This window comes from Panicum virgatum, chromosome 5K, assembly GCF_016808335.1.
Source record: "Panicum virgatum strain AP13 chromosome 5K, P.virgatum_v5, whole genome shotgun sequence".
Taxonomy (NCBI): Eukaryota; Viridiplantae; Streptophyta; class Magnoliopsida; order Poales; family Poaceae; genus Panicum; species Panicum virgatum.
Genome location: NC_053140.1, coordinates 45,369,436 through 45,382,734, shown reverse-complemented (window position 1 = coordinate 45,382,734; position 13,299 = coordinate 45,369,436). Strand labels below are relative to the sequence as shown.

Sequence of the window (13,299 nt, the reverse complement as noted above, 5' to 3'; positions counted from 1 at the left end):
TGCGACAAGTGAAATACAAAAAGTCTGGGAAGCGTCCCTCGTGAAGCTTGCTCCCTTTGACCCTTTAACTTCTATGTTCTGTGCATAGTCGTCTTTTCTTCTTTTCGTCCATCCAGCTTTATCGATGCACGTTGAACTGGTACAGTGAAGAACAATGTTAGAATACTAGTACGAGTCTCCAACTCCAAGCATTGCTGATCTGATGATCTTGGTGCCAAACCAGCTGAATATTGGTAGGACAGAGCGTGCGATTCTGTCCAGAAGCTTTGCATTCCACTTACGCTAGTCGCGTTGCAGCCGGACGCTGGCTCCCAATGTCGTTCTCGTACAGTAGCAGCTGGTGGTACCGGTTCTGTTCGTGGAAAAAAAAAAGAGCCGGCAAAGCTTCTTGCGTTTCACGCAAGCACAAAAGCATCGTTCTGCATCCGTATTCAGCGGTGAGCGGTCTCGGTTCGAGACGCCTCGTGCGCCAAACTACGAACGAGCTGTGTGCCAGTTCGCTTGGTTGAAAGCTGCAAGTTTGGTTCTCGTAGACTTTTGGAAAGTTTGTTCATCTTTTGTGGTTGCGAAACGGTTTAGAGCGCATCTGTGCTGTACAGAGACGAGACGTCACTCGTCAGAGTGCCGAGAGACTGATCTGAATTCTGAAGTCGGAGGTCCTGAACCCAAACCACGTGGAAATGGAATTCAGAGAGTTGGGAAACTTTGCCTTCCCCAAGAGACCGACCCTCACGATCGATGCAACCAACACTTTGACCCAAAGATCAATGGCCCACCACCGCTCCAGCTTTGGCTTTTGACCAGCATGGCTTTTGCATGCCATGCCAGCCGACGGCGGAAATGATCGTAGCTCCCTGTGAGGATCTGCCTCTGACCTCACGAGACAGGGACACTAGACTCAGACACACCATCATCGTGCGGCCGTCAGGTTGGTCGGCCGAGCAAAGCTCAAAGCGGGCGCGCACGGGCCACACGACCGTCCCGTCCGAGCGGGCGGGCGGCGATTGGCCGTCGGCTGATCTGGCCGCCATTAGCTCTCCATCTCGTGGGATTTGACCGCCCGATTACAATGGTGGCGTTGCGTCAGGTAGGGCGATGTTGCTCCCACATTTGACGCTTCCAAATCGAGCTCGCCCTGGCCTTTTTGCTGTTTGGGCTTCCGTTTGAGGCAGTGGGGAACTAGAAGCGACGGCAGAGATAGTGGACCGGAGCACGAAGCAGGCAGCTAGCTATGCCAAGTTGTCGAGCGATGCCAAGCGTACGGCTAAGGTGGCGCACAAGCAGCATAGGAAGTAGAGAGTGGACGAGCTAGCTAAACTGACCTGTTTCTAGGTTAAAACTGTAGTTGCTCGTTTCAAAAAAAAAAAACTGTAGTTGCTGGCATGTTTTGGCAACATGTTTGCATATGAAGGGTAAAAGAACTTTTAGCATGTACTATTTTTTTTAACTCTCAGAATCATAATCGTTTTCTGTTGGTCTTGCAGATCAACTCAAACCATAATATTCAGTTCAACTCTGCAAACTAGTGAAATTTTCATAACCCCTTTTTGTGCGCGAACAATCTACGGCTGTTGGCGCTTGTTAATGGCGACGAACATGACAAAAGAAGGAAAAGGGAAGCGTGCTAAATAGCATCCATTTGTAGTGCAGGTTCCTGTAGCCACTGACACTACTCTCGCTCTGAAACACTGAAGGGAAGGGAAGAATCATGGATGCCGGCCCCCTAGATTCAGATTCTGACGCCGCCGGTATTGGCATAGGAGCTGATGCATGTCTTATTCACAGATCTCATAGTGCATGTCAATTTGATGGACCTTGCATCGTGACGTCGTCCTAAATTCGGTGGTTGTAATGACAGGGTTCTGTTGGTGATGGTCCAGCTGAAGCAATGCAAAGAATGGGGCTACATATATTCTGATATGCTGGCCCGACTGGCAAAGCCCACACGATGCAAAGAAACATCTATAGGTTTCTTGAGGTCATAAATTACCCAAAAACAAGGTCTGGATTTCTGAATTGTAGTCCGAAATATTTGCTAGTCGGCAAAAGTGTGCTGAAAAATATGACCAAAGGGGAAAGTCATAATCTCCTGACAAGACTTATTAAGCATGTCGTTAGATCATAGCAATTTTATTAGAAGCACAAAGATAAATGTAAATTAAAAAATAAATATGGAAGACAGGTTTTATAGTGAAGGTTCTGGAGAGCATACCGCAGAATTAATTATACCTAGCGTACCTCCCTGGGATCGTACATCATACTAAGTTCGTATCAATCTTCTTGGAATTATTGGTCTAGGTATCCCAATCATATACAAACAGTTCATATATTTTAGTTCTCTAGGTACCCTGCTTGCATACCTCACTCTTGTATTGGGACCAGAACTGGATGCTCATTTAGCATTCAGAAATCAGAAGGTGTGCTTTATTCGGTGCTATATATGTGCAATATATGAGCCATCATCAACATTTTTCTGAGGACCTCCATCATCAACATTTGATTGCACATGACATGACTTTATGACAGGCTTCTGTGTAGAGTTCTACAAAGTTAGTCCTTTGGAATGGAGTTTTTCTTTTTTTTAAGAGACCTTTGGAAGGGGGAAAGGAAATGATTTATATGAAATTATTGCGTTCAAAATAGGTCCAAACAAGAAATATAAATGGAAGAAACATCTTGTTCTTGTATGCTATGGCTACGTATATTACTTGCATGTAGTTTAATTAATCGTCCAGCTCATCATTTCGTTTCTCTCAAGTACACTTGATCAAATTAAGCCATTATAGCTTTCAATAGCATTCAGAAATGATACAAGACAAGACTTTATTCTCAGAATCTTCTCCAAACGCGCCTAGCTTATTGTTCTGCATAATAATATGCATTCTGCCATTACATTACATTCTACAACTATCAGAAAGGAGATCGATCCAGTGCCACAAATATAATATATTTTTTAGGATGACCTAAAAATATATTATACAGCACATAAGCATAAAGTCACAACAATATTCTCTGCAACTGTGAGCCAACAAATTGTGTGGAAACTAGGGTCTCCAATGACTAACCGGATTCACTCACGGACGGCTAGCTCGAAGGGTCGCTATACCGGGGTCAAAAGCGGAGTTGGAATGGAGCCTATCTGAATTTTATATGCATGATATGCACACACTTTTCAAATGGCAACGATCGTGGAACACAGAGTACGCACATATGGTGCGCTCGCAACTAGCAGCTAGAAGAAACTTTGGACCTGGTGAACACTTTCGTCTATAAACAATCGCCAATGAATCAAGCCCTACAGACCATGCATGCAGATGCGGCACTAGAGGAGGGGGAGAAAAAGGCTCCAGGGAATCCTAAAAACACAGCTCTAACTTGCACCAACGAAAGTATGTGCCTTTTTCACATACCCTCCTACCATTTTAGTATCTTATTGTACCAAGTTGGTATGGATGAATGTAGCAGGAATAGAACCAACCGGCAGCTCTGTCAAACTGAAGAAAAATCGGTAGTCGGCTATATTGTTTTACAGAAGACAGTCCATCTCTGCAATATTAATATTCTGGTTTATAGGCATCAAGTTTTTGTTCTAACCAGGAAAATTATGGTTCTGTTCACGCGAGATCAGTAACTTTATTTTAGAGAAAACAATTACGATTTTGTTCATTTATTGTTGAGCTAATCGTTAATTTATTCCAATTCACTATTTTTTTCAAAATAATAAATCTGCTTCAATGCAATGTTTTGAGATAGCTAAATCTGGTCATCATGGCAAATTGATGCTGTAATAATTACATCATTACTGTGTACTAGTATCACTGTGCCTTCTTAACCAGCTGTTTTCAACTTTGAAAGACAGTACCAATGGATCGACAAACTATTGTGCCTAGATAGATACCTTAAATATTGTATCTACAAAGATAGAAAATGTGGAATATATCAGTACCATATCTAGAATAAAAAATGTGTTGTCAAAGGGCATTAGACATTTTCTGTAACAGATGTGGCCATTGTAAGGCATTTGCTATGCCAAAATTCGCATTTTGATTTATTCTCCTTGCCTCAAATGCAAAAAAGAAAGTTCCCTAGCTATATTATATAGTTGGTTATGTTAGCCAACCTATATGTTCGTTACAGAATGTCTAGTCTGCATCATTACGTGTGCAAAAGCCGCTGCATAAACTTCACCAAGGAAGGGGTTTTCTGCATTCTTTGTGTCTCCACTTTCCCACAAGATGAGCAGAGAGAAATATTCCCGTTGGTTATGGAATTTGATTTGCTGATATGATGCTAGTCCATAGATTGTTGCTGTTTGAGTGATGAAACAAAGGTTCTAGTCTTTTCTGTGTACGTTGCTTTGCTTCACTGTAAGTGGATATAAATTCACTACTGTAACATGATGATCAGAAGTTCTAAAATCTCTACTAAGAAATCTTAAGGACAAAGCAACTCTTGGTGTTTATGTAACACCATGCGACCTGATTTTTTTTTATTAAAATCTCAAATATGCAAGAACTTGGCTTGGCATAGGAGTAGGTTTCTGAGAGGAGCTAGGTCCAAATACAGAGGGCGATGTCGGTTGTACTTCGCTGCAGCACACACTCAGGAGTGGAAGTTCAACGCCGTCCACTATCTACGGACTGTGGTTGTTCGTTGGGAGTGAAAAACAGATGTCGATCCTAATTTTTTTTCATGAGATTGTTTTTCCCCCCCTTCTCTGTTAGGCCTCGATCGCGCGCAGTTGCATTGACCCCGACGCCAATCATCAGCGGCGAACATGGAAAAGATACGGGAGATATGGGACGAATGAGAGTGAAGTTCCTTCTCCAGCCACAATCTCTTTTTTCGAGGGCTCTCCGCCTCACTCGATATTTGAGACCACTAGACCAGGCGACCGATCGAGCACATTCCGTCCGATCCGGCCGCGCTTGACACGTACGCAAGTTAGTTAGGCAGCCGGGGGCCGGCCGGCCGGCCGGGGAATGTACCCGGCGGACGTCACGTACGTCGTCTCGTCGGCGCACCGGCCTGTGCGCTCCTGCGAAAATCTGCCGTCCTTTGGGTTCCCTCGTCGTGCGACCGGGGCCAGGCCAGCCCTGCAGGCGGTGGAACGAAAAGCACCGGCCGGCGTGCGGGGCTGGAGGGACCGGAGCACCGACGACCGGACCCTCTCGGCGTCTCCGATCCGGCCCCCCGCCTCCACCGTGCCTCACAGCTAGCAGTCTAGCACCGATTAATTCATCAGGGAAGGAAGGAAAAGAAACGCCGAGAAGACCAAGGAAAAAAAAAGAGAGAAAAACTAAAGGCGTACGTCTGCTAATGGGGTTGAACCCGCCCCTACCCATATTTCAAGAGCTCTAACTACCACCCGCCCCGACCCACCCTGTCGGCCCAATGCCCCAACCCGCCCCAACCCGAAGTCACGACAAAAGATGATATGCGACTTACGCGCCGATCTACTACCATAGCGCCCCAACCCATCCCAATCCGTCTGTGTCGTCAACCCAACCCGCCCCAACCCGTTTTATAGTGTCGTCCGTTTCCACCAATCCAATAGTATCCGTATTAAAACCCACCCAAAAAATCCGTCAAACCCCGCCCCATTAGCAGGAAAAAGGCGGCTGGCGTCGGAGGCTCGCTCTGCAGCCTGCGTTCCTACCGCGCGCGCCTGCGTGTGCGTCCCGCCGCGACACGCCACGAACTCGCGCACGGTGGGCGGCACCGAATAATCTTTCCCGCTGCTGCTTTTCTTTTCCTCCCGCGAGCTAGCTAACCGAGCCGCCGCCAGGCACCGCCACCAGCGGCCTCCCAAATCTTCCTCCTCTGCTCAGCCCGCAAGCAAGCGAGCAAGCGAAACCACGCATCGAATGCTCGAGAGCGCGCCGTCGCGACAGCGGCAGCAGCTCGGTCGCTGCGCGTGTCGGCGAAGACCTCTCAGTCTCCATCGTGCACGAATAAACGATTAATTAGTATCACTACGTTTCTTTTTCTCTCCTTTGATAATAAAAAAATTAGTATCTGACGCTTTCTGATATTTTTTGATAATAAAAAAATTAGTATCTGACGCTTTCTGATTTTTTTAGCCACCCGAGCCGAGCCGACGGCTGGGAGTGGGAGCAGGCGAGGCGAGGCGAGCATCGGAGCATGGCGGCCGTGAGATGCGCACAGTCCCCCGGGCGCAAGTGGGGGCGCGGGCGCCGGCCCCCGGCCGGGCCAGGGCCACACTGCTCGTGCCTCAACTGAGACTGTTCCGATTCCATCTGCCTGCCTATAAATACCCCGGCCACCGAGCACTGCAGACGCCAAGCCAGTGCAAGGACTGCAGGGCCAGGGCAAAATAGCCTATACAGCTACCTTCTCCTCTGCCAACTGAGTGAGAGCAGCTTCAGCTATAACCACCAGATACAATCTATCAAGAATTGCTCTCCAGTCACAAGGTAAGTGTTCCTCATGCCCTGTTAGATGCCCTGTTTAGTTCGTGAAAAGTTGCTTTTGGTACGGTAGCACATTTCGTTGTTACTTGACAAATAATGTCCAATCATAAACTAATTAGGTTTAAATGATTCATCTCGTGCTAATCAGTTAGATTGTGTAATTAGTTATTTTTTCAACTGTATTTAATGCTCTATGTATGTGTTCAAACATTCGATGCGACGGATACTGTAGAAAATTTCTTGGGAACTACACAGGGCCTCACAAGCCTGGCGAATTCATCATCCGTCTCTCTGAACACGCCATGCCACCTCGGCAGTGCAAATAGCATTGTTGCAGTGTTTCATTAGGAGAATTGTGCTTTTTGGTTTCTTTTTCTTTCACATCTCCATTGCGTACCTCTTCCTTGGCTGGATCCTGCACCAAGAATCCTACGACGAACATGCTGAATGTAAGGCAGAGAGGACCCAGCACCAGCCACCAGATTGAGGCCAAAAAGGGCGTATGTATGCAGGCTTTCGAGAGCTCCATCCGCCTTGCCTGCTTAAACATGGAAATGCCTCTCAACAAGTTGCAAAGAGCAACTTGCCACCCATATGCTTATTACGAGCATCATCGTTCATTAGGCGAGGTACAGACTACAGAGGCAAAGCACAAAAGCACTGTCCATGTCCTCTCCTCTCCTAACAGTTGACTCAGGTTTCCAGCCACTGGTTAGCCAGGGAAAGCTCCCTCCCCTCCCTTTCCCAAAGGCAACGTAACCAACCATGGTACACGCACACTCATCGACGGATTTGCACCGATGGTCTGTCTAGTCTTTGCAGGCACACCTCATCTCCCATGTCCTGCTCACTCTGTTTCTCCTGCGGCGACTGCGAGTCAACCAAATCTGCCGCCGTACGTGACATGATAGCGGCGAATCCGTCCGTCCTCAAGGCCTTGCGATGCTGTACTTTATCTGAGACCGGATTCACAGTCACTCGCAGCACAACACCAAACTAACTGAGCCGAAAAGGGGACACATCTCAGTTAGACTTATCACACATTGTTCTGCATAAAGCGGCCTGAATATATGCCCCCATCAAACTATTCTCAAGAACTATCTTTTTTTTTAATCAACCAAGAACTTTTTTTTTTGTTTTTACACCTAGCGTATGTCCAGCCGCAGCTAGATACGTCCTAGCTCTTTTGCTGCCAAAAGAAATGTTAACGGGCCTAGACAGCGTTCAGTTTTTTTTTTAAAAAAATTCTGTGCTAAGTGATGTACAGAAGCAGAGTTCTGAACATATATTTGTGCGTACAGGCATTGATTATTGAAGCCCTGGTTGGTTGGTTGGTTGGTACCGGTGATCCAGAGAGCAAGGCGATGGCGTCCTCGCTGCTCCACTGCTCCGACAAGCTCCCGTTCATGGACGTGGAGGCCATCCTCCACATGAAAGAGGGGCTCGGCGAGACCAGCTACGCGCAGAACTCATCGCTTCAGGTGAGCGATTCGCCTAGCTAGCTTACCACCGGCAGCCATTTTTTTCCCCACCATTCTGATGAACAGAAGTCTGAAATGAATTTGTCGTTTGCAGAAGCGGGGCATGGACACGCTCAAGAGCCTCATCACCAACGCCGCGACGGACGTGTACATCTCGCAGATGCCGGAGCGGTTCACGGTGGCGGACCTCGGCTGCTCGTCGGGCCCGAACGCGCTGTGCCTGGTGGAGGCCATCGTGGGGAGCGTCGGGAGGGTGTGCGGGCGCCGGCCGTCGCAGCCGCCGCCCGAGTTCTCGGTGCTCCTCAACGACCTCCCGACCAACGACTTCAACACCATCTTCTTCAGCCTGCCGGAGTTCACCGACCGGCTCAAGGCCGCCGCCGAGACCGACGAGTGGGGCCGGCCGATGGTGTTCCTCTCCGGCGTGCCGGGGTCCTTCTACGGGAGGCTCTTCCCCAGGAGGAGCGTGCACTTCGTCTGCTCCTGCTCCAGCCTGCACTGGCTCTCCCAGGTGCCTCCCGGCCTCTTCGACGAGGCCGGCCGGCCGGTGAACACGGGGAAGATGTACATCTCGAGCACGAGCCCCGCCGCCGTGCCGGTGGCCTACCTGAGGCAGTTCCAGAGGGACTTGGGCCTGTTCCTCAAGTGTCGCGCCGCCGAGGTCGTCCCCGGCGGCCGGATGGTGCTCGCCATGCTCGGCAGGCAGACGGAGGCCGGCTACATCGACCGGCGGACCACCTTCCTGTGGGAGCTCCTCTCCGAGTCCCTCGCCGCGCTGGTGTCGCAGGGGGTGGTGGAGCAGGAGAAGGTGGACGCGTACAACGTGCCGTTCTACGCGCCGTCGATGGAGGAGGTGGAGGAGGAGGTGCGGCGGGAGGGGTCGTTCCGGCTGGACTACGCGCAGACGTACGAGATCAGCCTGAGCAGCAGCGGCGACGCCAGGGAGGACGGCCGGACGGTGTCCATGGCGATCAGGGCCATCCAGGAGTCCATGCTCAGCCACCACTTCGGGGCCGACGTCGTGGACGCGCTCTTCCACAGGTACACGGACCTCGTCACCGAGTCCATGGAGCGGGAGGAGGTCAAGAGCCTCCAGATTGGGGTCGTCCTCACAAGGTTGTGACTCAGGACCTGCCGCACCGTTGATAGCCTATGCATTGCATGACCCTGTTCTGTTCTGTTCTGTTCTGTTCTGTTCTGGTGTGGCGTGATCAGTAGCACCGAGTAACTAGTAGTAACAAATTTCATGTGTATCTAGCTAACCGGCAGGATTGGAAACTCGATTAACAAAGTGTATTCAAATGTCAATGGTATTCTATCTATGCTCCACGTCTAGCTGTGGAACAACCTGGCAACCCGACTGGCCGCTCTCAACCTTAGCCAAGAGGATGACGAGTTCAAGTGGGATTTAGACCCTTCGGGTGTCTTTTCAGTTAAGACACATTACAGGGCGCTAATCAACCGGAATGTTCCCTACGATAATAAGAAGCTGTGGAAACTGAAAACGCCGTTTAAAATTAAAATCTTCCCTTGGTACCTTAGGCGAGGGGTCGTACTCACTAAGGATAATCTTGCAAGGAGGAACTGGCAAGGCTCCCAAAAATGTTGTTTTTGCCACGAAAATGAGACAATTCAACATCTCTTTTTTGACTGCCGTCTATCTAAAACGGTCTGGTCAATGGTACATGCAGCCTGGGGCATTAGAAGGCCTTCAAGTGTTGCAAATCTATTCGGAAGGTGGCTTAATGGAATACCAAACCAATTCAAAAAGATCATCCTTGTAGGCGCAGCAGCCCTATGCTGGTCTATCTGGCTCTGCAGAAACGCTGCGATATTTGAAAATAAAAATTCCTCTTTTTTGCAGGTACTCTACAGGACTACGCACTGGCTGCGCACTTGGGCTACCCTTCAACAGCCTACTTCGCAGGAGGCGCTTGTTGCGGCCTCTCTCGGTTCTTGGAGCAGGTGGCCAAGGATATTTTCTCCCAGGCGCATGGGTGCCGATCTAGTCATAGAATTGATAGTCACTAGCGTTTGGCTTTGTACCGGACTCACTTTAGGCTGTGTGCTTTTTGAGGCAGAGGCCGGGATCGTTTTCAAGACGTTGTATCTTCTCGATGTAACATCTTGAAATCAATAAAGTTCCCCCTTCAAAAAAAACGTCTAGCTATTCAAAACCACGTAAATCAAGTTTTTTTAATAGCCACCTGTGTTTTCTTGAAGCGGGGTCTGAGATAGCCCACTGAACTATTTTCATTCAAACGCAACACAAGGAAAGGAACAAAGCCAGGCCTCAGCAGGTGGAGTAATCCATTGATCATAAGCTGGTACCATCTCTGCATGCTTCGCTTGCCGATTTTCTTCTAATAAAAGTTAAACACCACCCGCTAGTCTTCATCTAACTAAAGTACTCCCTTCGTTCTGAGTTACAATTTATTCTTTTTTTTAAATCCTGAAACTTTCGGTTCGGTGTATACTAATAATAAGAAGAGAATCGTTCCAGTTTATTACAATTTATTTTGACTTTTTTAGATACAATGTTTTTGCTATGTATCTATATATGTTTACATGCATCTAGGTGCATAGCAAAATATATGTATCTAGAAAGCTAAAATAAATTGCAATTTGGGATGGAGGTAGTATCAAACATCTTCACCACCTCAGCCATCTGGTCGCCACTCTTTTCATCAAAGAGAGCGAGGAGATCAAGAAAGGATTAAGATCTCGTTAACCCGACTTCACGTAGGCAAGGGATCTACTGTCATCGGCATTCATCAGGCACGAGTTTATTCACATCATAAACAAATGCTAAATACCCACGCAATCCTATCAGCGACTCTCTACCTCTACCGCACAAACAGCTCACCAACGGTGTTCAACATAATTCAACCTAACATCGTTAAGATTTCAAATGAGCAAAATTCCACAAGGCTACTGAGTCCTCTCCTAGGAAAAAGAAACCAGACTTTTTAAAAAAGAATATCGCACTTAAAGAAAGGGAGGGTGATGTGAGTTTCAAAAAGTGCATGCGAGAGGGGGGAAGTCGGAAGAACAAGTTTCACAGTATTCGCAAAAGGGATCAGCTACAGCCCAATAGTGTAAAAGATTATGGACCTGTTCTCTAATCCAGCCCGTATGCAATTTAGGGCCTGACTGGTTTCTTGGATTTGGCCTAGCCAGGCACGCGAGATGCAACCTGGTCTAGTTTGGTTGCCTGCATTAGGGTTATGGGTTGGGCCAGGCCGACGAGATGCAAAACGGCGGAAAACTTATATATCTTTCAGAAGAAATTTTTGTACTCATCCTCCAATATTTGAGATCCATACGAGCAGAATGAGTAGACCAGATAAAATCGCTGAAAACCAATTCAGCGTACGGTTGTCTTGTGGGTGGAGAAGCAAGACATGTCAGCTTACGGTTGGTTGCTGTGGAGGACTGACGGATGGATCTCTTTCGTATCTGAAACTTTGATTTCATTTTTCTCTCAAACTATAGATACGTTTTGCATTTCGTTTAAACCACGGTGTTACTTACAATTTATGTAGCAGAATAAGATCAACCATGGATATATTTAATTTTTTATTCTTTTTTTAAAAGAAACATTTGAAATATACTAAACTCAACATCTCGATATACATGTTTCAACATCTTTGATGTAGTGCTTCAATATTTTCATATAAATTGTTGAACTAATTTATTGGAATTGTTGAGCTAAATTTTAAAGAATGTTAGATCTAGTATGTTAAAATGTTGACAATATTTGAGAAGCTGCCTTAGTGCTGCTGGCTAGTGTCCTTGGGAAAGAACTAGCAGACCAGGGTTCAAATCCTAGTTCCTCACATTTGTTGAAGCGGGGTATTTAGTACCTCCCCGTAGCCCACATCATTTTTTTAAACAAAATATTTAGCAAAACAATAAGTTACTACTCAAGCAAAAAAAAAACAGAAATAACATACTTGATTACTTACCAATCAGTCATCCTTTGCATCCCATTTTGTACTTTGCATGCAGTGCTAGTAAACAAACACCGTCTCCAAAGAGCCAAGCTACACCAGTACATGCAACCAAACATGAGCTTCTTGCATGCGCTGAGCCTGTCTCATGAGGGCCTGGCTCTACGATACGGGCCAGGCTGGGCAGATATGTGAACCAATCAGGCCCTTAGTATCACAGCCAAGTCAGCTTGGGCAGCCCATGTTCCCGGCGTGTGGCCAGTTGACAAAAGTCAGCACCAGCTGCCGTGGCCAATTTGTTGCCCATGACAAAATCAAAAGGGAAAAATTCTCTAGCTGCAGATTTATTCGGAGAGGGACGCAAGGACATAGGGTTTTTAGTGGGGAAAAAAAGCATCCCTATAGAAAACAATCACAACAGAACTACGATACGAAGATTGATCCGAATAAAAACTACTCTCCCATCTAAAAAGAATGCAACTCTCGCTTCCCAAGGAGTTTTTAGATAAATTTACTCTATAATTTGCAGATCCAAATTGGATCTAAAAAACTGGAACTACATCAAATAGGCACGTAAAGTGCACACTCACTAGATTCTTCTATAGATCCAAGGGCAATTTATCAGCATAAATAAATTACGAATCAAAGGTTCTAAAATACATTTTTGTTAAAAATGTATAAACTATATATATAATAATAATTTTATCAATATAATTTTTTAACATAAATACTTCTCTCCTCCTAAGTTCATGTCAAGAAATAAACCACACATTATGATAACGAAAAAACTATGGATGATTCCTTGGTTTGGGCCATTAGAAAAAAAAACTACAATTATACGATACTAAACAAAACGTTTTTTTAAAACACTTAAAAATATGCAAAAGCTCGAGCTATTTATGCATGCTACCATTCTAGCTAGTTTCTGTTATTGATGTGTGAAATCTAGTAACGCACAAGAGCTTGGTTCAACTATAGAACTTGCTCTCATCTCCGTTGCTGCTGCTCAGTCCTGGTGCGAGCTGGACTGATGTATTACGTACCTCCGACAAGGATGCACCCAACTAGCCGGATAGTTTTGGCCGATATGCGTTGCTCTCATCATGCATTCATTGAGATAAATCTGGTTCATGAGGCAGCTGATTGAATCGGCCTTGCCGTCCTCTCGGCTACTCTCTTTACAGTCCTGGCCCTGTCTGCTGTCTGCGCCTTCACGGTGTACTTCTATGTTTCCTCATAACGTTTGCGTGGTTCTAGAGCCTTTCACCCTTCTGTGCTCATCGATCAGTAGTCACGTGTCCTTACTCGAACGAGCGACTGGAGGTGACCGATGAGTGGAACGATAAACGGCTCAGGAACACACGCACGCGCCATGAAATTACGTAGAAGTAGACCGAGAAGGTGCTGACGGGCAAAACCGCGACGGTACAA

The 13,299-nt window shown here is 46.8% G+C and overlaps 1 protein-coding gene across 2 annotated transcripts; it reads left to right on the top strand.

Moving 5' to 3' along the window:
- Positions 1 to 6,175: 6,175 nt before the first annotated feature.
- Positions 6,176 to 10,069, top strand: LOC120707751 (probable methyltransferase TCM_000336). Of its 2 annotated transcripts, XM_039992748.1 has the most exons (4): positions 6,176 to 6,437; positions 7,736 to 7,915; positions 8,010 to 9,031; positions 9,780 to 10,069. In XM_039992748.1, the coding sequence occupies exons 2-4, from the start codon at positions 7,799 to 7,801 to the stop codon at positions 9,922 to 9,924; spliced, it is 1,284 nt and encodes a 427-aa protein (XP_039848682.1). In that variant the 5' UTR covers positions 6,176 to 6,437; positions 7,736 to 7,798; the 3' UTR covers positions 9,925 to 10,069. The 2 variants fall into 2 exon arrangements, with proteins under 2 accessions (XP_039848682.1, XP_039848683.1); XM_039992749.1 differs by lacking the exon at positions 9,780 to 10,069 and having other exon boundaries at positions 6,191 to 6,437; positions 8,010 to 9,265.
- The last annotated feature ends 3,230 nt before the right edge of the window (positions 10,070 to 13,299 follow it).

Excerpts from the sequence above, each read along its gene's own strand:
- LOC120707751 (XM_039992748.1), top strand. The coding sequence starts at position 7,799 with ATGGCGTCCTCGCTGCTCCACTGCTCCGACAAGCTCCCGTTCATGGAC. Across the intron at positions 7,916-8,009 it reads CGCAGAACTCATCGCTTCAG|AAGCGGGGCATGGACACGCT; the intron begins GTGAGCGATTCG and ends TGTCGTTTGCAG. Across the intron at positions 9,032-9,779 it reads ATTGGGGTCGTCCTCACAAG|GTACTCTACAGGACTACGCA; the intron begins GTTGTGACTCAG and ends TCTTTTTTGCAG.